The following is a 23468-nucleotide window of genomic DNA, read 5'->3' as shown; positions in this document are numbered from 1 at the left end:
AGTTCTCTTTCGTTCGTCGCGTTCATGTGTTGGTGGTTTTCAATCTGGCTGCCTGCCTGCTTGCGGTTTGAAATTTTCATTCAATCCGAAGAAAAAGTGAAGGCCTCCATTCGCTGCAGGTAGTGGTTCTTGGAAGCGGAAAAAATAGTGTCTGCCTGCGAGCCGTCCGAAAATATTATCGATTACGGGCGGAGACCGTGCTAACGAGTTTGGTGAGGATTAGCTGAAGTACCTGTTGTTTCCCCCGGAAGAGGCTGACTGGGGACCAGCCCCGTGTGTGTTTTTTTTGTGTTGGAAAAAGTGGTGCCCCTTGTGTGCATTCATGTGATTTCGAGCGCAGGAAGAATACGAAATAGAGGAAAATGGCCTGCGCTAGCGCTACGACGACAGGCACCAGTATGGAAGTGGTAGCGCCGACCAATGTCTCCGTCGCGACCAGACCATCTCGGTTTACGATGGAGGGCGTTGGATCCCGGGTTATCCGCGGACCGGACTGGAAATGGGGCAAACAGGTGAGCAACTTCTAGAAGCACCAGCAAACTTCAAGTCGAATGGAAGCCATTTTTGTACCGTTTAAACAGTAGAAGAAGGAGGATGAGGAGAAACCTTGAACGGAGCAGGAGGCAGCAATAAGACGAGACTAGTAAATTCCGATAGAGAGCGCGGAGGCTCGTACGTTTTGAATTCGAATGGGCCTAGCCAACTTTCTGATGATTCATCATCAACATATTGAGACTCTTGTGTGCGGATGTTGGCCAAGGGTTTGAGGAGGGCGGGGGAGCTACGAGATCATTATTGAAAAATTGCAGCTCAATTATTTATGATGTCTGAAAATTTACGAATTAACTGATTGAAGCTTCGTGCTGTGTATTGCAGTCTTCTTTGTAGTTCGTCTCTTGAGTGTCTTAGTCTTGAGTGGAAATGTACACGTACTTATAATCACGTTTGTTAGCACTGAAGCTGAGTTCAGCTGCGAAATAATTAACGAGTGTCGTCACTGGCCTGTGCCGTCCATAGATTTCCTATTGAGATAGGTTACCTAACATTAGAACAACGAGGGCAGGACTAGCTTGTAGCTTTAAAATGCAAGAAGCAGGAAGCTGTTGCTCACTAAAAACTGATAGACCATAAAGTAAACAACAGAAGTTTAGAGCTGAGAAGCTTTCGTTCCAAAGTATCAATATTCATTACCGATGAATTGCTTGATTCCTTCTGGAAGCCTGCGTTGGACAATCTAATTTTGCTACTCATAGTATAATTTTATTGAACTTCGACGGAGCTACAGAAGGAGGCAATTAACTATATTGTGACCAATGACCGCAAATCATTTATCGGCGCTTATTCAAGTCACCATCGACCGTGGAGATGTTCGTCTAGCACGATGCTTTGATTTTCGAATTTCTCTTCCATATTACTTCTCCGGCAACGCTTCAACATCTGATTTCGAATAAAAGGAAAACATCATATTCAAATAGAAACCATACGTGAGTAGTTTCAAGCTTGCCTTCTATATCATTCGTCGAGGAGTCAGAGCTGGCAATGCAATGCAACCTCGCGCTTCGCGGTCAAAATGAAGCGAATGAACTCTACCCCGAGCGCCATACCAGCATAATCCGATTGGCGAGAGGATAGGCAGTACCCTCGGTATGTTTTTCCAATCTGTATGTGGGAAAATGTTTGTAAATGCATAAACTTCGTCTTCATCAAGGGGCAGTAGAGAGGCAGTCGGCGGTGATGATGCAGCAGCCTTTGCGTGAAAGCGAAATTGGAAGCAAACGTGCCAAAACCTATCAGCAAAAGATGCGATGTTTCGCACATTGCATCGCATCGTAACATGTGTGATGTTGATGGAGTGTTGATGAACATTTTGAGGTCAGCATCCATCTATGAGAAAAGCAAGGAGACATGCAATGCTGCAGTTTTTTGTCGGCATGTTTTTCGGGTGCGATTGGTAATGGGAAAATTATTCTTATCGCATCGAGTCGATCGGCGACTGATTGGAAGTAAGTGGAGCGCTGTTTGTGTCGCTCGTGTATTGCTGTATAAACAGAAGTAGGGTAAATTGATTGATGATGAATGGTGCCGGCCCAACGAAATTGAGAACAGTAAAACAGTCTTCTATAAATTTGAATTATGATTTAGCAATAACTGGAGTAATACATTCTTCTCTCGCTCTTAGAGCAATCGTTATACACATAATATATGTTGACAATTCAAGAGATTTATATTAGAAAGGTAAAATAAAAATATAAATTGAAACTTCCCAAATTATAGTTTACCGCCAAGGGCGTAGCCAGGTTTCGAGCTAGGGAGGGGCGAATAAAATACGGTGGAAAATTTGGCCGAATGCCATGTGTTGCTGAGTAGCCCCCTCCCCTGCCCCCTCTGGCTACGCCTATGTTTACTGCTTTCTATAATTTTGCACGCTTTTTTGTCTCGACATATGAGGAATTGTTAGACATTATTTTAATCTCGATCGATGTAGCTTAACTAGAGTAGTCTTGAAGATTGATACGACGAAATTTATTTTTGTTTCTGGTCTCTTTTAGCCTTAAGGTTAACCCATGTCACTACGAAGGTGGCAACATCTTCCGCAATAATTCATCTTGTATTCGGAATTTCCAGAAACTCCCAAAAAATGGGAAAAATCCGGAATTATCTCTGAAACCTAGAGACCCGAGGAACTTTAAAATATTTGCGAATCACGAGACTCCTAATAGTGCGTCAAATATCCAGAGATTCATGCATTATAACTTTAGAGCCCCTGCAGCTTCAGAAACAGAAGAATTTGTTAAGTTCAAAATTACAATTGAGGTTGTTAGGGAAAGGGGTGTAAATGTCTTTGATCAATGCTCTTCATCGATTTTCTCTTCTTCTTCTTCTTTCTCGATGCTCATTGTATTTTGACACATGAGCCTAGGGATGGCACAGCAGTATAACGCTATATTGCCAGCGAGTTTTGTTTATAGTCGCATCGACTTCACTGACAGTTTGCTCAGAGACTTAGAACATTTACCTGTTATTACAGGTTGTTTTGTGTGATTTACCTAGATTTGTTTGTTTATCTCTCTTAGGAAGGCTACTACATTACTCAGATTATTGGTATTGAAAATTTGATAAATATTGCAGTAATTATCTAATTCGTATCTACTTCTGGTTTGTGCATACTTAACACAAAAGAAAATAATATGTTCCGCATTTTCAACAACGTCGCAACTTTCGCATATACAGTCAGTCTGGATTCTCATCTTGAACAGCCAATAACTAGAATAGTCATGATCGGCCAAGAGACGATTTAGAGTGCGAGTTTCAAAATTATTGAGCTGTGTTTTGTAATACCAGGGCTTAACCGGAATCGTATTCTGGAACTGAAAATATTTACAGCCTTTTCCGCTTACAAAACTGGACCTTACAAATAATGGGTTGTTAAGAACCATTACCGTTCCAAATTCTTGTTTTCTCCATACATTTTCGGAAAGAGAACTATATTAGAACCTTTTCACTTATGGTTTGAGAACTTTAATGGTAATGGTTATGGTAGTCAGTAAGGTCCACGAATGGTTTTGTAACATCGATCAACTTTATGTGGAATATATCGCGAATTGGTTGCCTGTAATTTACTGATTACCAATTCACGATATATTCCACGTAAAGTTGAACGATAATACAAAACCATTAATGGACCTTACTGACTACCATAACCATTACCATTAATGTTCTCAAATCATAAGTAAAAACGTTCTTATATAGTTCTCTTTCTGAAAATGTATGGAGAAAACAAGAATTTGGAACGGTAATGGTTCTTAACAACCCATTATTTGTAAGGTCCAGTTCCAAAAAACCATAATACATAAGGTTGAAACTTTATCATTAAACGTTCATGTAAAGTTCCATAACCATTTCAGTTAAAGTTTAGCAGGGATTATAAACAATTTTTAACCATTTTAGGTAAGGTCAATTTATGGTTCGCGTTTATGCGGGTTGACCAGCGATCGCATAAAGTGTATTAATCGGGGTTTTGTTTTTGTGCATCCGGTAACTTTCCGGAGACATTGATTATTTAGCACATCTAGTTTTGCTAGGTTGGTTTTACAGGCAGATCCATACAAAGTTGAACCGTAATCTATTCAACTTCTGAAAAGTGCGTTGTAGACCATGCCAAGGGTCTGTGGGTGTGCACCATATTTAATGCCACTGATCACCTTGATCATATTATGTCTCTCAGTTAATCTTCGGGTAAGATCTCTGATATGTGCACCATACCGGAGTGATCTATCCAAAAGAATTCCTAGGTAATTATAAGTACGGACGGTTTCAAGCTTGGAATCTCCAATACAGATGTTTAAGTCATTCGAGCTATTAACACAAAGCATTGCCTTAGTTTTCTGTGCATTTATCGACAGATTTAATTCATCGGCTTTGTATTTAAAAAGCTTGAGGAACTTTGTCCCTCTAGTATTTAATTCATCTTTACTTCTTCCTTCGATGATAACAGCAAAATCATCAGCGTATTGTACTAGTACCACTCCTTCTACATGAATACCATGCAAAGCAGTTGTATATACGTTGAAAAGAGTAGGCGAACAAACATCACCTTGCGGAAGTCCCTGTGTGACGAATCGAGTAATCGTTTTATCTGCAACCTGAATTTGAATTTTCCTGTTTGTTAAAAAGGAAATAAACCAACTAGACAATTCAGGAGGTATATCCAGATTTAGAAGAGTTCTTCAAGTTTATCTGCTCTCACAGTATTAAAGGCATTTGAAAGGTCAACGAAAACGATAGCAGCTATTCTATTCTGTCTCTTAATTTGAAAAATCCTATTCGTAACGAATTCAAGACATGTGATCGTGGACATTCGTTTTCTGAATCCGAAAGATAAATAAAGAATAACCTTAATCGTTTTCAAATCGATAGGAATTCTGTTGGTTTTCCAGATTAAATTCAGGTCTCGAATTATGTTATCTCTAACTGTTGGCTGTAACATATCCAACATTTGATAGGAGATCCCGTCGGATCCAGGAGCTGATAGATTTATTTTGCCTTTGACCTTTTTGGCAATTTGTTTATACCAAAAATCTACGGAAAGGATATCATACTTCGAAGTGCGTGAGGGTGTGTCATCTTGGTATGGTTCCAAAGGAAAATGTTTATTGAGGAAATCATTTGCCAAGCTTGCGTCCTCGTGAACCAAAACGTTTCCTGGTTTCTTTTTTCCTCCAGTCAGCCTTCTTATTTTATCCCAAACGGCGGATGTAGAAGTTTGAGGATTAATACTAGCCACAAAATCTTGGAATCTTGCCCTTGAAGAATCCTGCTTTTTGCGATTAAAAATTGCCTCCTTCTTCTTAAAGTCCAGAAGTTCCATGATACCTCCTGTTTTGTTGAATAAGGCTCGAGCTGCCCTTTTTTCCTCCCAAGCCAGTTCCACCTCTTCAGACCACCAGAACTTGGGCGAATGTTTGTTTTTTTGTTTAGCACCTTTGAGAATGTTTTTAGTCTCATTTTGGAGTTCGGCCATGGTAATGACACTGTTACCCTCAATATTCCTAATACCTTCGAAAACCTGCTTCTTATTGATGAAATATTGTGGTTTCCGGCACTTGATGAGCTGAACAACTGTTTCCAGTGCAAGATGATGACTGCCAATTCCGTATTCTAGGATATTCATAGCTGTATCGAGAAGCAATGAGGGTGATACAATAACTAGATCAATTGCCGAAGGATTTTTATTTATGTCCACCGGAAAATATGTTGGTTGACCATCATTCATAAGAACAAGATGTTCTTCATTTATCAAGTTGAATAGTATAACTCCTTTCCCATCCGAATGAAGATGATCCCAGGAGAAGTGGTGAGCATTGAAGTCACCTCTAATTATTACCTTTCTGAACTTGGCGATTGCTTTGAAAATCTCCTTAAGCCCATTTTCAAAATCAGTAACGGTTATACATGGAGCTACGTACAGATATACCACCAAAATATCGGCAGAAACAATGTGTCGTCCAAATGCCTGAATTTTTGGGAAATCAGGAAGCTGTACTTCTCTAGACCTATACTTTTTGTTAATCAGGACTCCTGCACCTCCATAACCATCGCTTCTTGATTTAAGGAAATTGAAAAACCCTGGTATTTTATACTTCGTTTGCTCAGATTCTACTTTGCTCCAACACTCAGAAATAAGGGCTATATTATAGTCCTCTTTTATCAACACTCGTGAAAGCTCTTCCTTATGTTTTTCTAGGCTTTGTATGTTTATTTGGAAATTTTTTAATTCTGTCATTATTACTTACGGTTTACATCATTCTTTATTATGATGCAATTAATCGTCTCTAAGTCTGCTTCTACTCCTTGATCGAATCGTGCTTGTTGCATTTGTGCTGTGGTTTGGGACCATGGTATTCATGGGTTTGGCCGTGTCATCCACTCCATTTTCGCTTCTATTTGTTCCAGTACTCAGCTGCGTTAGGATTTCCGTTGATCTTGCTTCCTCAATTTTCTGTGCCCATCGCTCATAATCCATAACACGGAATTTGTCGAACAACGCAATTCCATTGTTGCTCGGCTCTCCAGATGATTTCTTCTTCTTGTCCGCAAAAACTCCTGCAGCCATGTTCGAATATGTTTGTGGTAGAGATGGAAACTCCTCTTCATTCGCAAGAACGTCGTACCTGTTTTGAGTGAATATTGGATTTTGTTCCTTCGCTTCCATGTAGGTTAGAGTTGTCCTTGCCATGATGGTCTTGATATTCCGTTGCCGGGTTCTTTCAGGACAGTCCATATCCGAGGTGCGGTGATCGATCTTACAGTAGAAGCACTTTTTGGGATTTTGACAATCTCCTGACTCCATTTCGTCATGCATAGCCGAACAATTGGAGCAACGTTTCCTCGATCTGCAATTCTCCGTAGCATGGTTGTATCTCAAACATTTGAGACATAGAACCGGCCGATTCACAAAAGGACGAACTGAGTTGATGCAGCAGAAGAGACGAACTTCCTTCGGCAGCATACTGGCACGAAAAGTGATTCCAATTCGACTCGTTGGAATTTTGACACCTCCTTCAAAACGGCGAAGTCTGTTGATGTTGATGATCGGGCAGGCGCACATGATGTTTGCTTGGATTTCTTCGATCGTCATATCCACTGGAACACCAGCTACCACACCAGACACGGAAACAAAGCTACGAGGAATGTAGGCTTTGTAGTTGTTCACCTTCAACTGAGTATCCTTCTGTAGTTGGTTTGCTGCCTGTAGAGTTTCCATGAACACCATGACCTTGAACTTTCCGAGTGCACGGATGTTGGAGATATTCTTCTTATATAACTCCGACTTCGTCATCAGCTTGCCAAAAGTTAGTTTGTTCAACTGGATCGTTCCCTTCCCGTCGTCTATCAGCTGAACGATGACTCGGTATGGCGCAGGATCGGACTTGTCATACTCGTACACTTGGTACGTTCTCGCCGCCTTGTCCGGCGGAACCGCCATTTTGTAGCCTGACGACCACTCCACTAATTTGATATTTGTAACTATTTACTTAATAAAATTAAGGAAATTGATAATCGACTGGTACTTATCAACCACAGTAAATCGATCAACAAGAATTAGTGGTTTATTGTTTAGGAAAACACTCGAAAAAAGGATTAAAACTTCGCAGTGAAATAAAAAGTATGGCGACACGTGCGAAATATTTCACCAAGAATGATCGATTTTCTCTTTTGATAGCCACAGCTTTGTAAACATATTTTGCGCTATTTCTGCCACATAGTTTGATAAAGGAGGTTCTCATCTAACATCGAGAATGGCACACGAATCAAGTGTTTGCAGCTGAATTATTAACGAAAGAGAAAGTCGTTGAAGAGAATCGATCAAAGTCACTTACACCCCTTTCTTTCTAACTCACTCAATTATGTACTTCCGGAACTCTTCACTCTTCACGGAAGTTCCTAGAATTCCTGGAGTTACAAGAGTTTCAGGAGTATCGGGATTTTTCATCAATTCGACAGTGAGCATGCATAAGAGCGTAAACGCGATGATCGATTCTCTTGGTCGATTTTCTCTTTGCGTTGCTACAGCTAAGCGAAACAGTTACTGGAATTTCAAGTGTCATGAACTCCAGCCCAAGCAGATCCTCTGGAAGATCCAGAACATCATTAAAAGTGTCCAATTTTTGCAACTAACCCTAGAACTCCGAGATTCGTTGGAAAACACTTGTATTAGTGATACATATTATTTTAAGGTTGTGATCTGAATATAAATCCGGGGGCACTGAACGGCACCCTGGATGATCCAGAGTCCCTCATTTTTGTTTACCAAAACACAGGAGTTGTGTTATAAGAATGGGTTGGAGTCATGACGTGAATATAGCTTCAAATTCAATACAATACTAAAAGAATACAAAATTATGGTGCTCTAGGGTCAGTTCCACTAATTGTTGAACGACGATTCTGAAGCACAAGTAGGACCAGCATTGCATATGTAAGTTTCCTCAATATTAATCATAATATGCCATATTACCAACCGGTGGAAACTAACGATTTTAAATTGGATCACTACTTGACTAGCCTATTGGTCCCAAGCAAATCGATTAACGTACTCCATTCTAGTCGAAATTCTAGTACTACACTATGTTTGTTTTGATTCGCTATGAAAGTTTGACAGAAAATGAGGGGTTCGTGGATTTTCCTATGTTTCGAGGGGTGCATCGATTAGCTTAGGACCGAAGAGAGTTACAGAGCTGAGCCAAAAATTTGAGCACGTTTCTTCGGGACCTTCTGGTCTTAGAGTTGCCTCTATGATATCTAGAAAACGTGGTGAAAATCAGGCGCTCGTCGAAAAATCTCTAGGCTATGAGCTCTATCGCAGGAGATAGTGGTCGGGAACAGGAATCTGGATGATATCACAACAGAAGATGAGCTAAGAGGTGTGCTGACGGTACGATGTGATTTGGGAGATGTACCGATGACAATGTGGATGATGAAGGCGTACGGCTATGCGACATACCGCTAGTGGACGGAACAAATGTGAAGAGCATTTAGTTCTTTTAATTGATCGATCATCTATTATCTTAACTCTTTCCGTTTTTGAACTTGCTTACGCTTGGCGTGTTCAGTGTAGGTGACAGCATCACGGATCTCATTTTCCAATAAGACCTTCAGCACACCTCGTAGATCAGACCGGAGATACGTTTGACACCACCACGGCGAACCAGACGACGGATGGCGTTTGTCACGAAGAACCTTGCGATGACGCTTGGCGCCTCCTTTACCAAGACCTTTTCCTCCATTGCCACGACCAGTCCTTGTTGCTTGTTAGGTAGAAGAGTAGACTACCTAACCTGCCACCACCTTCCTACTGCTGCTATTGCTGCTTATGCTGCCTGCTCACCACGTCGTCCGAAGCGGAAATGAGTTGAGGCTAGACAGCAGCGCTCTTTTATATCTTTTCAGGTTAAATCAGGATCATGTTCAACCAAGTGGTACTCGATTATGACGACTGGGTTTGGGAAGAACGTTTATTTCATGAAAACAATGATACTATTATCACTTTTTATTTGGACAATGCTTGACATTACCACTTTTTCAATAGTTTATTGTTGGAAATAATTAGTCGGAAGCGTTGCTATTGATGCGTAGAAATGTTTCTGATTGATTGGTGATAAAATGATTGAAATTGGTCCAGGGGCAGCTGAGTTATTAATGTTCAAAATCTTTCATAATTTTGTTATATGTTCCATTTTTGGTTTTCACAAAGTGTACCCCATATCGCTCATGTTTGGACATTCCCAGCTTCCTCGTTAACAAACGTACCTTTGCTCCATCGTCGAGACGACTAGTATCCTTCTCAAAAAGGTCCTCGTACCGCTTGTACCACGCCGAAAACGTCACACTGTTCTCCGGATCATACCTGAACTCCTTCACATTGTTGGCAAGAGAGTCCAGTATCGCTTCCGGATTCGGTGGTATTTGCACCTGGATCGAGGACATGATGCTTCAAATCAACTGTTCTTACTGCTTCATAAACGCTTGCTGCTGCTGGTGCTAAGAAATAAACTAGCCTAAGGCTAAAAATCTCTAAAATAAAGATTAAAAAAAAATGCTGCTGGTGCATAACCTCTTGTTGGCGATCAATTAGCTCCTGCTGCTGTCTAAATAGCTCCGTTAGTTAACCCTGCTGCTGTTTGCTGAAACAATTGAAAGCACGGATCAGCTGATGGTACCGACGGAGGTGGTTAAAGGACCGGAGCACGAAGAAACTGCTGTTGCTACTGCTGCCCTGCTTGGCCATTCCCGAGGTTCTGGTTCTCGAGGAACGAATGATCCATTCTTCTCCTTTTTCGCGTAGGATACGTTTTGGCTGAACTTTATCAGCACAAGAAACACATTCAAACTCCACTTCCGAAGTCGCCACTTTGATGATTTCAGGCCCCGCGTAGAGGCCGAACTCGCGGACGCGAATACTGGGCGTGAAACCACAAATCACTCGGAATTAAACGAATTAAAACGCGCGTCTTAACGATAAAACCACAAACGAAGTGACAGACGGAGCGGCTCGAAAACTTTGGTGACTAACCTGCTATTGCAATTTTTCAGTGTACCACATGGCAACACTACTACTGGATTGAACTAGCATTTTCACCAAATGTACTAGAATGTTTTGGTTCTATCTCTTTCACTCTACTCAAAACTGAAATGCATAAAAAAAAAATGAAAAAATGATACACTCTTTGCACACTGTCAAAGAATCATTGTACACAAAATCAACTTTGTTCAAATCAAAACAAAAAAACTAACCCATCTGGTGGATGATGGCACAAGCTTCCAAGAAAATTCTATTACAGTGAACCACATTATTTAAATGGTTTTCTTCGCCAGTTAGTCGTCTGTCACTTCGTTTGTGCTAATAGTGTGATAGCTCTCGCTGTCAACTTGAGCCCAGCGGCGTGCGGACTTTGTAGAGGCACTCCGCTTATTCCATTTCGCACTCCAACACATGACAACATTTACATAGTTGAAGATGCTTAACAACAAATATCAGACTTAAAGCAACAATCAATTCGAAACTAACGGTTTTAAATTGGCTCACTACTTGACTAGCCTATTTTACTTACTTACTTAAGGGTCCTGTGCACCACCAGCGGTGCAAAGGGCCAACGTGAAAGACTTCCATCCTGGGCGGCTGCTCGCTTTTGCCTTGACCTGGGTCCAGATCAGATTTCTATCGACTTGCTTAATTTCCTTATTGAGGCTCCGCCGCCATGAGCCCCTGGGTCTGCCTCTGCTGCGATGTCCTGCCGGATTCCAATCCAGCGCTTGCTTGCAGATTTCGTTTCCGCCCCGTCGAAGTGTGTGGCCGACCCACCTCCACTTTCGCTCTCGAATTTCTGTTGCTATCGGTTTCTGATGACATCGACGATGGAGCTCGGCAGTCGAGATCCAGTTGTGAGGCCACCAGGCACGAATTATATACCGCAGGCATCGGTTGAGTGTTCTCCGCTGATACACACCACGTCTCGCTGGCGTATAACAACACAGATTTCACGTTCGAGTTGAAAATTCGGATTTTGGTGCGTTGACTTATCTGGTTGGATCTCCATACGTTTCGTAAACTCGCAAATGCAGCCCTAGCCTTCTTGATTCGTGCACCTATGTCGCTCTTGGTCCCGCCGTTCGACGCTATTTGGCTGCCAAGATATTGGAAACTTTCGACCTTCTCCACTGCTTGCCCCGCTACCGTAAAGTTGGAAGGGTTGCCCGTGTTGATATCCAACGATTTGGTCTTGTTGACGTTGATGGTGAGACCCGCCGCAGAGGAGCGTTCGGTTAGGTCATTGAGCTTACTCTGCATATCAGAGCGCCGTTGTGCTAGTAGAGCAACATCATCAGCCAAATCGAAGTCGTTGAGATGCTCCATGGTGATAGGCTGTCAAAGCAGCCCACGGTTCGGTACACGGTCAATTGCACCTACCATGATCTCGTCGATTACGATGAGAAACAGTAGCGGTGATAGTATACATCCTTGTCTCACACCAGCGACTACCCGGATAGGGTCGGACAAGGCTCCGTTATGCAGAACTCTGCACGTGAAAGCCTCATACTGCGCTTCGATGAGGTTGACGATTTTATCTGGAACTCCCTTGCGTCTCAGGGCGCCCCACAGATTCTCGTGATTGAGACGGTCGAAACCTTTTTCGTAGTCAATGAATACCAAATAAAGGGACTCTTGGAATTCATTGACCTGCTCCAGGATGATGCGGAGCGTGACAATATGGTCCACACAAGATCTTCCGGCACGGAATCCTGCCTGCTGCCGTCGGAGAGTCGCGTCGATCTTCTCCTGTATCCGATTCAGGATAACTTTGCACAGAACTTTGAGAACAATACACAGTAACATGATGCCTCGCCAATTGTCGCACACAGTCAGATCCCCCTTCTTTGGGACCTTCACTAAGATGCCCTGCATCCAGTCGGCCGGAAAAGTCGCGGTGTCCCAGATATTACAGAATAGTTGATGCAACATTTGTGCGGATAGCATGGGGTCAGCTTTGAGCATCTCTGCTGATATGCGATCGACCCCTGGAGCCTTGTTGGATTTCATGCTTCGGATAGCTGCTTCAATCTCCTGCAGTGATGGGGCCTCGGAATTGACGCGAGTGATGCGCCGCACCCTAGGCGGATCATGCCGAGATGTTGATGGCTGGTTAGCCGTCGAAACTTGAAGAAGTCGTTTGAAGTGCTCAAACCAGCGTTTCAGCTGGTCAGTGGGATCGGTAAGCAATTGTCCAGTCGTGTCCTTCACTGGCATCCTCGGTTTCATCCTTGCTCCACTCAGGCGTCGTGAGATATCGTAGAGGAGGCGTATATCGCCAGTGTTTGCGGCTTTCTCCCCTTCGTCGGCCAGGGAGTTCACCCACGCTCGCTTGTCCCGTCTGCAAGAGCGCTTGACTTCCTTCTCTAGAGCCGAGTACCGTTGACAGGCTTCGTTCTTGGCTCCTCTGGTTCTCGCCCGCTCTATCGCGGCTTTTGCTTCTCTACGCTCCTCAATCTTCCGCCAGGTTTCATCTGTGATCCACTCTTTCCTCTGGGTGCGCAGCTCACCCAAGTTGTTTCTATAAAGGCATTCTTGATGGCCGTCCATTGTTCTTCTACGCTGCCACCTTTTGGAACGTCCGCAGCTCGAGTCTCAAGCTCTTCAACAAAAGACCTTTTTACCGCTGGATCTTCAAGTCGGCGTGTGTTGAACCGCTGCCCGAGTCTCTCCTCCCGTCGCTGGATCCGCGCCATGCGTAGGCGGATTTCACCGATTAGAAGGTGGTGGTCAGACGCGATGTCGGCGCTGCGTTTATTCCGGACATCAAGAAGGCTCCGTCTCCATTTTCGGCTGATGCAGGTGTGGTCGATCTGATTTTCGGTACGTCCATCACGGGAAACCCACGTGACTTTGTGCACTGGCCGATGGGGGAAGAGCGAGCCCCCGATCACCATGTCGTTATTGCCACAAAATTCTGCAAACAGCTCACCGTTCTCGCTCATTTCGCCGAGACCATGGCGTCCCATGACACGCTCATAGTCCGTGTTGTCGGAGCCGATCTTCGCATTGAAGTCGCCAGTGTAGATCTTGATGTCACCCTTTGGAACCTTATCCACGACCGCATTCAGTTGACTGTAAAAATTCTCCTTGTCCTGTAGCTCGGCAGCATCGGTTGGCGCATAACATTGGATTATGGTAAGGTTACGAACCCGTGTTCTAAATCTAGCAACGATTATCCTCTCATTAACAGGCTCCCACTTGATGAGCGCAGCACTTGCCTGGACGCTAAGTAGGAGACCAACTCCACGATGGCGGGGAGCGTTTTCACCTCGAATACCAGAGTATAGTAGTACCTGTCCCGACGGCAGTTTGTGCTCTCCAAAGTTTGGCCAACGAACTTCACTCAGTCCCAGAATTTCTAGCTTCATGCGTCGCGCCTCGTTGGCGAGTTGTGCCAGTTTACCCTGCTGGGCTAACGTCAATACATTCCATGATCCAATTCGTATCCTTTGTTTTGCGCTAAAATTCGTTGCCGTTATATCAGTTCGATGTCTTTCTCTGTTGGTTTCTGTAACAATTGTAAAGGTTTCAGAGACAGTAGGTGGTTGGCCTAAGGTCTCCTATCCGCCGTGATGGGGCTGCCATCTTAGGTGTAGCTTCCGGGGAAGAGCATTTTTTATTCAGCCGCTGGATGCCAGTCAGACGCTGTTTGAGCCGCACCTCCATGGTGAACAGACGCTCGGGTTGGCGAAGCATTTCCTCTATCACCGTGCTATGGTTACCACGCCAGTGTTCGCGTCGCACCTCCTCACTCTGCTATTGTCGGATTGACAACATTGCCCAGGCTACGCCAACTAGCTGTGTCCATGTTTCAGCTGGCAGTCTTTTGTGATCATATGACTCGTGGAGGCGTGAGGTAGGAACTTGGGAGGACCGGAGCTAGGTATATCGCTCCTTCCAGATTGTCACTCACCATTTTGTAGCCCTGACTAGCCTATTGGTCCCTAGCAAATCGATTAACGTACCCCATTCTAGTATAAATTCCAGTACTACACTATGTTTGTTTTGATTCGTTATGAAAGTTTGACAGATAAAATGAGGGGTTCGTGGATTTTCTAATGTTTCGAGGGGTGCATCGATTAGCTTGGGACCGAAGATAGTACCAGAGCTGAGCCAAAAAGTTGAGCTCGCTTCTTCGGGACCTTCTGGTCTTAGATTTACCTCTATGCTTAAAGTGTTAATTCTATACGATGGATGAGGAGATTTTTTTTTCCTTGATTTGTTTTCCGTCGATCTTGTTTTCCCGGCTGAACACCAATGCTACCGACGCCAGGAAGGCAGCTCCCACACCAGGACCCTACCTACCGACCCATCAACTCATGAATCGGGGACCAACGGCTTTACTTCCCCTTTCGAAGGAAAGCGTGATCAGAGATGTTATGCCTCAGAACATCCCGGTGGCACCGACTGGGATTGAGCCCATGCCTGCTGAGATGAGAGGTTATCACGCTTACCACTACACCACAGGCGCCACTAATAGTTTTGATTTATAGGAATGCTTTCTTCCTCTTCTTCTTCGTGAGCTGTTCTTTCGAGTTTTACTGGTTTCGGTAATTTTTCAATTTCAATGTATTACATTTTTAGAAATGTATCAAATGAACAATCATTACATATTAGCGATGATCCATTCGGCGAAATGACGCACATAAAATTTAGAATCCTCGGTGAGGAAATATTTAGAACCCTAGAAATAATTGCCCCATCTACCCTGGCGGTTGATTCAATCGATAAGAAAAGGACCGTCAGCAATGACGCAGCGTACCCTCACTACGACGCTAATGTCACCTAGCTGATTAGCTAATTTTAGTTTTATACTGCAAATTCCATCTCCTTCTGCTTCTGTTTTTCTCTTAGTCCCAACTGGAACTGACCTAACCAATAAAATGTTGATTTGACCAACTCTAGACACATCCCGCAATCTCATAGTCTACTAACTGCCTAATCACAAAAATCTCCTGAATAATTCCATACAATTGCAATACCGCCGACGCCGGCACCATGCGCCGCGCACATCACCTCATTACAGAAACTGAGATTCTGTTTACTAACAAACACTCAATTTGCAAATGATTACAATCCCGGGATCTTCTTCCGGCTTGCTTGCCTCAGCAGTTTTCTAATCTCCCATTTCGCTTGGTGTCTATTTTTTTTGCAGGATGGCGGTGAAGGCCACGTCGGGACGGTGCGCAATTTCGAATCCCAAGAGGAGGTGGTCGTTGTCTGGGACAACGGCACTGCCGCCAACTATCGATGCGCGGGCGCATACGATCTCCGCATTCTGGACAGTGCCCCGACCGGTATCAAGCATGAGGGCACCATGTGCGACACCTGCCGCCAGACGCCGATCTTCGGCATACGCTGGAAGTGTGCCGAGTGTAATAACTACGATCTGTGCTCGATTTGCTATCATGGCGATAAGCATCATCTGAGGCATCGGTTTCATCGGATCTCGACGCCCGGGGGTGAGAAAACGCTGCTAGAGCCACGGCGCAAAACAAAGAAGATTGCTGTGCGAGGGATTTTTCCGGGGGCTCGGGTTGTGCGGGGGGTTGATTGGCAGTGGGAGGATCAAGACGGGGGGAATGGTCGACGTGGAAAGGTCAACGAGATACAGGATTGGTCATCGGCCTCGCCACGTTCTGCCGCCTATGTAGTGTGGGATAATGGAGCGAAGAATTTGTACAGGGTTGGGTTTGAAGGGATGGCCGACTTGAAGGTGGTGAATGATTCCAAGGGCAATAATGTGTATCGAGATCATCTGCCATTGCTGGGCGAGTTTGGACCGGGTCGAGGGCCGCACAGCTTCCAGATCGGAGACCAGGTGACGGTGGATTTGGATATCGAGATTGTGCAATCGTTGCAGCACGGTCATGGTGGCTGGACCGATGGGATGTACGAATGTTTGAACACTACAGGAACGGTGGTCGGTATCGATGAGGATCACGATATTGTGGTGGCGTACCCGAGCTCGCACCGGTGGACATTCAATCCGACCGTGCTGACGATCGTTTCGTCTCCAGCTTCGATGCTAACTGAGAATCAATCGCAACAGTTTGCGGTGGGCGATTTTGTGAAGATTTGCAGCGACCTGGAGAGGATTAAGATACTGCAGCGTGGTCATGGAGAATGGGCTGAAGCTATGGTTCCAACGCTGGGCAAGGTTGGAAGGGTACAGCAGGTGTACCACGATAACGATCTGAAGGTAGAGGTGTGCAACACCTCGTGGACGTACAATCCGTTGGCGGTTACAAAAGTGGTGAGCTGGGTTTGGTTTACTTGAAGGGTATTTGAATAACGAATTTTGTATTGCAGGCTTCCTCATCGGATGGTTCAACGGCAGTCACCACCAACGGAGAGCGATTGTCGGCTATTTTGAAGAAACTATTCGAACCACATGCATCGGGAGATACTACCGAAGAGTTGGTGAAGGCCGCTGCCAACGGAGATGTCGCTAAAGTTGAGGAATTCCTGTCCGGATCCACCGCACAAAACGTCGCTTCTTCGTCCTCCAGTTCGCAGGATTCTTCTCAAGTGATCAAAGTCGACGTCAATGGAGTATTTGCTGGTCACACCGCTTTGCAAGCGGCCAGTCAAAATGGTCACCTAGAAGTGATCCAAGTTCTACTACGATACAGTGCAGACGTTGAGATTGAGGATAAAGATGGTGATCGTGCCGTTCATCATGCTGCGTTTGGAGACGAGCCCGGAGTTATGGGATTGCTGGCTAAGGCCGGAGCCGATCTAAACGCCAGAAACAAGCGACGACAGACGGCACTTCATATTGCAGTCAACAAGGGGCACTTCAACGTCGTTAAAACCCTGCTGGAACTTAGCTGCCATCCAAGTTTGCAGGATTCCGAAGGCGACACCCCACTCCATGATGCTATTTCGAAGGAACATGACAATATGCTTTCACTGCTGCTGGATTACGGTGCGGATATCACCTTAACCAACAACAACGGGTTCAATGCTTTGCACCACGCTGCACTAAAAGGCAATCCGAGCGCCATGAAGATTCTACTGACGAAAACCAACCGCTTGTGGATCGTGGAAGAGAAGAAGGAAGATGGCTACACCGCGTTACACCTGGCTGCTCTGAACAATCACGTTGAAATTGCTGAACTACTGGTCAAGATGGGCAAAGCGAACATGGACTGTCAGAATGTCAACCTGCAAACGGCACTGCACCTGGCGGTGGAACGTCAGCATGTCCAGATCGTCAAACTGCTGGTCCGTGAAGGGGCTAACCTGAACATTCCCGACAAGGACGGTGATACGCCCCTTCACGAAGCCTTGAGACATCACACTTTGTCCCAGCTGCGGCAACTTCAGGACGTCGAAGGATTCGGAAAGATTCTGATGGGACTAAGGAATGTAAGTGGATTATTTCCCTCCAGAATTCCCTGTACTAATCGTGCTCCCTCGTCTTTTCAGAACACCGACAAGAAAGCCTCCGCTTCGATCGCCTGCTTCCTAGCGGCCAACGGTGCCGATCTGACCATCAAGAATCGCAAGCTCCAAACACCGCTGGACCTATGTCCGGATCCAAACCTCTGCAAGACCCTCATCAAATGCTACAACGAACGTAAGACAGACGATATGGACATGACTGCCGCAGGTGGCACCGCTTTGCCGGCATCCAATATGTTGCGCAACGGTACACCGAGCGCAGGAGCAGCAACCGCGCCTAGCGCTTCTGCTCTAGTGCCAGGTTCCACTCCAGGCATCTCACCCGTGGCAGTGGTAGATGCCAACCTGCTGAATGATCTTAACAAAATGTCCATCCAGCCGACTGTCGGTGGCCAGAATAGCGTAGCTGGTACTAATGGAAGTCCACTGGACGAGTGCCTGCTCTGTTCGGATCAGAAACGAGACACCATATTCAAACCGTGTGGACACGTCGTGTGTTGCGACAATTGTGGTCCTCGAATCAAAAAGTGTTTGATCTGTCGGGAAGCTGTTACGGAGCGGGAAAAGATTGGCGAGTGTTTGGTTTGTTCCGACAGGAAGGCTTCGGTATTCTTCAAACCTTGCGGTCACATGGTTGCATGCGATAATTGCGCCCAAATCATGAAGAAGTGCGTCCAATGTAGGGTTCAGCTAGAACAGAAGGTTCCGCTGTCGGTGTGCAGCGGTGGACCAGGAAACGTTGTCACGGTTCAGTACCAGCGCGACGAAAAGAAGGAAGGCAATCAGACCGTTCTGCAGGGTATCAACAAGAGTGGTCATGGCGTGGCCATGAACAACACCATGTCGCCGAACGTTAGCGGAGTGAGCGGCACCCCGACGTCACTGACCACCATGAACAACATCGGCGTAGGAAACGTTGCTCCAAGCAATCTGAACCTGGCCGATGACGTCCAGAAACTTCAGCAGCAACTGCAGGACATCAAGGAACAGGTTCGTAACAACTTTCTTTTTTGGGACATTTCGATCATTGATTATTTTTAAATTTTAATCATTGTTGCAGACAATGTGCCCGGTCTGTTTCGATCGCATCAAAAACATGGTGTTCCTGTGTGGCCATGGAACGTGCCAGATGTGCGGAGACCAAATCGAGGGATGCCCGATCTGTCGCAAAACGGTGGAGAAGCGGATTTTACTGTTTTAAAACTAAAATAATCGCACAACATTCTGCGCTTGAACAAGTAACATCCATCCGCCCCCGCGGAATCTACTTGGTAAAAACATTCTACGAAAATCAAAATACCGTCGCTGTGTTTACGCGTATCGTATAATAGGTTTTTAAAATGTGTCAATTCTCAATCAAAACTAGTTTTCTTCAGTTGTTTATGGTTAATCGTTGAGAATGCTTTCTTATTGCCTACTCCGTGGTTAATAAGAAAGGTCAAGTTTACGTTTTAACGATTTTTTTTTAATTTTCGCGCACAGAATAGTGTTTGACCTACATTTTATTTTGAATTAGTTGCAGTATGCAAGTAGTGCTCGAAACACGTTTTCCGTCTTCTTATTGGAGTTGGTTAGCTCCAACTACAACACATTTCAACGTTGAACCGAAACAATCTATGAAGTTGCATTACGCAAAAAAATACAATTGTGGATAAACCTAGTTGGATAATTATACAAAATTGATCTAGTTACACAAATATATTTGCAAGGAGATTCATAGTGTCCCAGTATAATAATAACAGAAAACTGTCCAACAGAAAGAAGGGCAACTCAATCGCTATGTGCAACATCTAATTACTGCAAATCTGATGGTTATAAATATCTTATTTCGAAATAAAGTCGATTATGAATATCAATATCAATTGATGTGTCGGGTTTATTGCTAAGATAGAATATGGAAGAAAACATCATTCAAAGTTGTTGCGTTGGTCTGCAACGTGTAAGAGCCGGTTTATATGGAATTGAGCTTTTCACGTTCGGTTGTATTGGTGCGATATGTGAGAGCGTGTTAGCATAGAGGTAACTCTAATTGACAAATCCAAGTTTATGCCGGTCACCGCGGTGCTGTAATCGTAGCGGTGATGAACTTGAGATCATCTGTCAAACTGCATATATTTTCAAGTTTGTGATAAGAAAACTGTGTTTTACGTGTTATTGTAATTGCTTTATTCAATAACAGAAAGCAAATATGAACAGAAAAGTAGCGCCGGTAAGAATGGTAAGTAAATCCTAATTTTTAAATGCAAACTTATTGAGATTTCTTCAAAATGAAAAATATGTTGCTCTCAGCAAAACATCAACAAATAATGTTAACAATATTTTTACAGTATTCAAACTGAGAATGCAATCCTGCAGGATCATCCCATCGGAGATTGAATTAAATCAACTAGTTTTGCTGTTTGAGGTGAGTTGTTAGAACAATTTTACATATTGAAGCAATCAAAACAATATATTGTTCCATCCGCAGGAACATCATCTTTCCTATAGCTGAAGGAATATAGCCGAACGGAAACCCTTTCTTCTCTGGCATAAATATAATCTCTCTGGTAAGTATAATTAGATATTAAAGTGCTAAATTATTGAAATAGCATTGAAAAAAAAAATCGTAGAACAAACATGATAAAACCAACTAAATCCCTGCATGCTTCGACCGATGGTTGCAAATCGTATCCGAATACAATCCTACCGTATTAAACCAACAACCAGCATCGGGTGCCTGCATTGGAATACATTTTACAAAGGGGCTCTTCTATTTTTATTTAATTTGGTTAGTCACGCCCTAATAAAAAATTACCATAAACGAACGATAACCCAAATCATTGAACTATTCAACAAATGGTTTGTATGATACCTTGAACACGTCGTTAAACAAATTAACCATAAAATTTTATTTAGGGTGTCTCCATATCAACATTAATCGATGTGGTATGGCTGTTAACTTAACCATGTCCATAACCTCATCATGTTTTTTTTCAATTTCATTTGAAAACTACTAATTTTTATTTTGGGATCGACACATATCACAATAGTTTTTTTAGGTTTTGAACAAGATTCATTCATTTTAATAGCATATTTACACGAACTAGCACTGTAATTTAACAAATTTTAATAAAAATAATGAAATTTCCAAGGGCTGTCACTAGCAGATCACCGTCGGATAGTGCTTATTCCTGTCACCAGGCGCGCATTAGTTTAAGTTGGATTCGTCAATTGACAAATCCATGTTTCAATCGACTACCGTAACGCTGCAATCGCAGCGGTGATAAGTCCGAAATAATGTGTCAAACTGAATACATTTTTGAAATTTCCACCAAAAACCTATTATTTTCTATTCATTCTAGCGAGTTTCTGTGGAAGTCAAAACATGATCCGAGCAAAAAAGTAGTACTCGTAATAATGGTATATAATGCTGAATTTTATCGTGCTTTGTTTCGAAAATATCTTCCAAATAAACAAACATCATCCAAATCACCCGATGCATTACCACTTAAAAATTAATTTCAGTCGGTGTATTAATCAGCACATTAAATCGTTTTTCGTCTGGTGCTACACCGAGCAATCGGCCTATTTAATAGTTTTTCGTCGATTGATTTAGTCGGCCAACTTTGTCTGCTGTTTAATCTTTAGATGATTTCAAACCTTAACATGTTTTCAGTGATTTATAAGTCTTGAAGTAGCTTTTTATTTAAGAACAATGCATTACAAAATAGTTTTATGCATTTTGTACAAGATTCATCCATGCTGACAACAAATTTTCATGAAATTACATTGAAATTAAATAATTTGGCAAACAATCAAAGGAATTTTCAAGGGCTGTCACAGACTTATCACCGTCGGTTAGTGCTTATTCCTGCCACCAGGCGCGCAGGATTTTAAGTTGGATTTGTCAATTGAGAAATCCAACTTAAACTCCTCCGCGCCTGGTGGCAGGAATAAGCACTAATCGACGGTGATAAGTCTGTGACAGCCCTTGACAATTTCATTGATTGTTTGCAAAATTGATTAATTTCAATTTAATTTCAAGCAAATTTCTTGTTAGAATGGATTAATCTTGTACAAAATGCATAAAACTATTTTGTAATGCATTGTTCCTAAATAAAAAACTACTTCAAGACTTATAAATTTCAGAAAATATGTTAAGGTTTGAAATCATCTGCCGATTAAACAGAAGACGAAGTCAGCCGACTAAATCCATCGACGAAAATCTATTAAATAGGCCGATTGCTCGGTGTATCACCAGACGAAAAACGATTAAATCTGCTGATTAATACACCAACTGATATTAATTACAAGTGACAATAGATTTCAAGCATAACTTTTCAAAAGGACGTAAGTCGCAAAAATAAACAAATCGATATTTTGCATCTAAACGAATATAAAATACATGCTTTTCCTACGAGTTGATGAAAAACAAGGTTTGAAATTGTAATGCATTATGAAAGACATATTTAATGAACGCCCTATGTGACCTGCTTTCATTGTTTTTAAAATGGTGTTGATACACCCTTTTATTGTCAACATGACTTAACTGTTAAAATTTGATGATAACACCAAAACTGCAGATACGCTCACAGTGAAGCGTCGTATGTGAAAAAAACAAAGCAACCACTATCAATCAGCAGATGCGTCAAGTTATTTCTAAGTAGATACAAAATGGATTTCAACGGGATTCAGCTACTGCGGTATGTTTTATTAAATATTCTTGACTAAAACATAAATATTATAACATTTTTTTAGATGTAGCCACTCAGCTTGATGAGTCAGAACAGTTTTCATCTGCACATATTCCCAGCATGGGATATTTCGAGGAAGTGGAAACAGTTCCACAAGAAGGATTGCCTCCAGACCTAGATCTAAACGTTCACGATGATGCTTCTCCTCGTCAGAATAATAACAACGCTTTACGACAATCGGTTGATGATATCCGAGCCGCTTTACATCCGGTTACGATGAAGTCTTTGTTTGAATCCTGCAAAAAAACGCTGTGATATGTTTGTTTTTTGTATTTCCAGGAGCAACACGTTTATTATTTCAAAAGTATTCTAATAAAATTGCACTTTAATCTTGACTTTATTATTGAACTTCACATACCATTATGACCAGGGCTTTCCTTATACGAAAAACACAAATCTGACAGCAGATAATGCGATGACCCTCTCATCTCCGCTTTTAACATCAATTAATTCACAACTCTGGCTAGTTATGTAAATAAACCAACCATCCGACAATTCCTCAATGTTTTTCGAGCTGCCGACGTATCTTCACTGCAAAGCAAAAACCGGTGTATCTGATTTGACGTATGTGAAAACCCTTCTGTCAAATTGACGAATCATGCAGGGTGTATGTAACAATCAGGGTGTGATACCGACGAATCAATCAGGGTGTATGTGAGTAGTACACAAGTAAAAGGTGTATGATTTTGTTTTATCAAAAGTCTTGTCCGTGTTTGCAAAACTCAACATTTTTCACA

The 23468-nt window shown here is 43.0% G+C and overlaps 1 protein-coding gene across 2 annotated transcripts; it reads left to right on the top strand.

Annotated features, from left to right (window-relative positions):
• On the top strand, positions 1-19862 carry mib1 (mind bomb 1). Of its 2 annotated transcripts, none has more exons than XM_065227852.1 (5): positions 1-512; positions 15744-16841; positions 16901-17962; positions 18023-18988; positions 19059-19862. In XM_065227852.1, the coding sequence occupies exons 1-5, from the start codon at positions 363-365 to the stop codon at positions 19197-19199; spliced, it is 3417 nt and encodes a 1138-aa protein (XP_065083924.1). In that variant the 5' UTR covers positions 1-362; the 3' UTR covers positions 19200-19862. The 2 variants fall into 2 exon arrangements, with proteins under 2 accessions (XP_065083924.1, XP_065083923.1); XM_065227851.1 differs by having other exon boundaries at positions 15744-16844.
• The last annotated feature ends 3606 nt before the right edge of the window (positions 19863-23468 follow it).

The sequence above is a fragment of the Ochlerotatus camptorhynchus genome, unplaced genomic scaffold (assembly GCF_037179485.1).
Source record: "Ochlerotatus camptorhynchus isolate MF236.1 unplaced genomic scaffold, CSIRO-AGI_Acam_v1.1 ptg000277l, whole genome shotgun sequence".
Taxonomy (NCBI): Eukaryota; Metazoa; Arthropoda; class Insecta; order Diptera; family Culicidae; genus Ochlerotatus; species Ochlerotatus camptorhynchus.
Note: the sequence above shows the minus strand (reverse complement) of the source record. Positions and strands in the feature narration are given on the sequence as shown.

Excerpts from the sequence above, each read along its gene's own strand:
- mib1 (XM_065227851.1), top strand. The coding sequence starts at position 363 with ATGGCCTGCGCTAGCGCTACGACGACAGGCACCAGTATGGAAGTGGTA. Across the intron at positions 16,845-16,900 it reads CGTTGGCGGTTACAAAAGTG|GCTTCCTCATCGGATGGTTC; the intron begins GTGAGCTGGGTT and ends TTTGTATTGCAG. Across the intron at positions 18,989-19,058 it reads TGCAGGACATCAAGGAACAG|ACAATGTGCCCGGTCTGTTT; the intron begins GTTCGTAACAAC and ends TCATTGTTGCAG.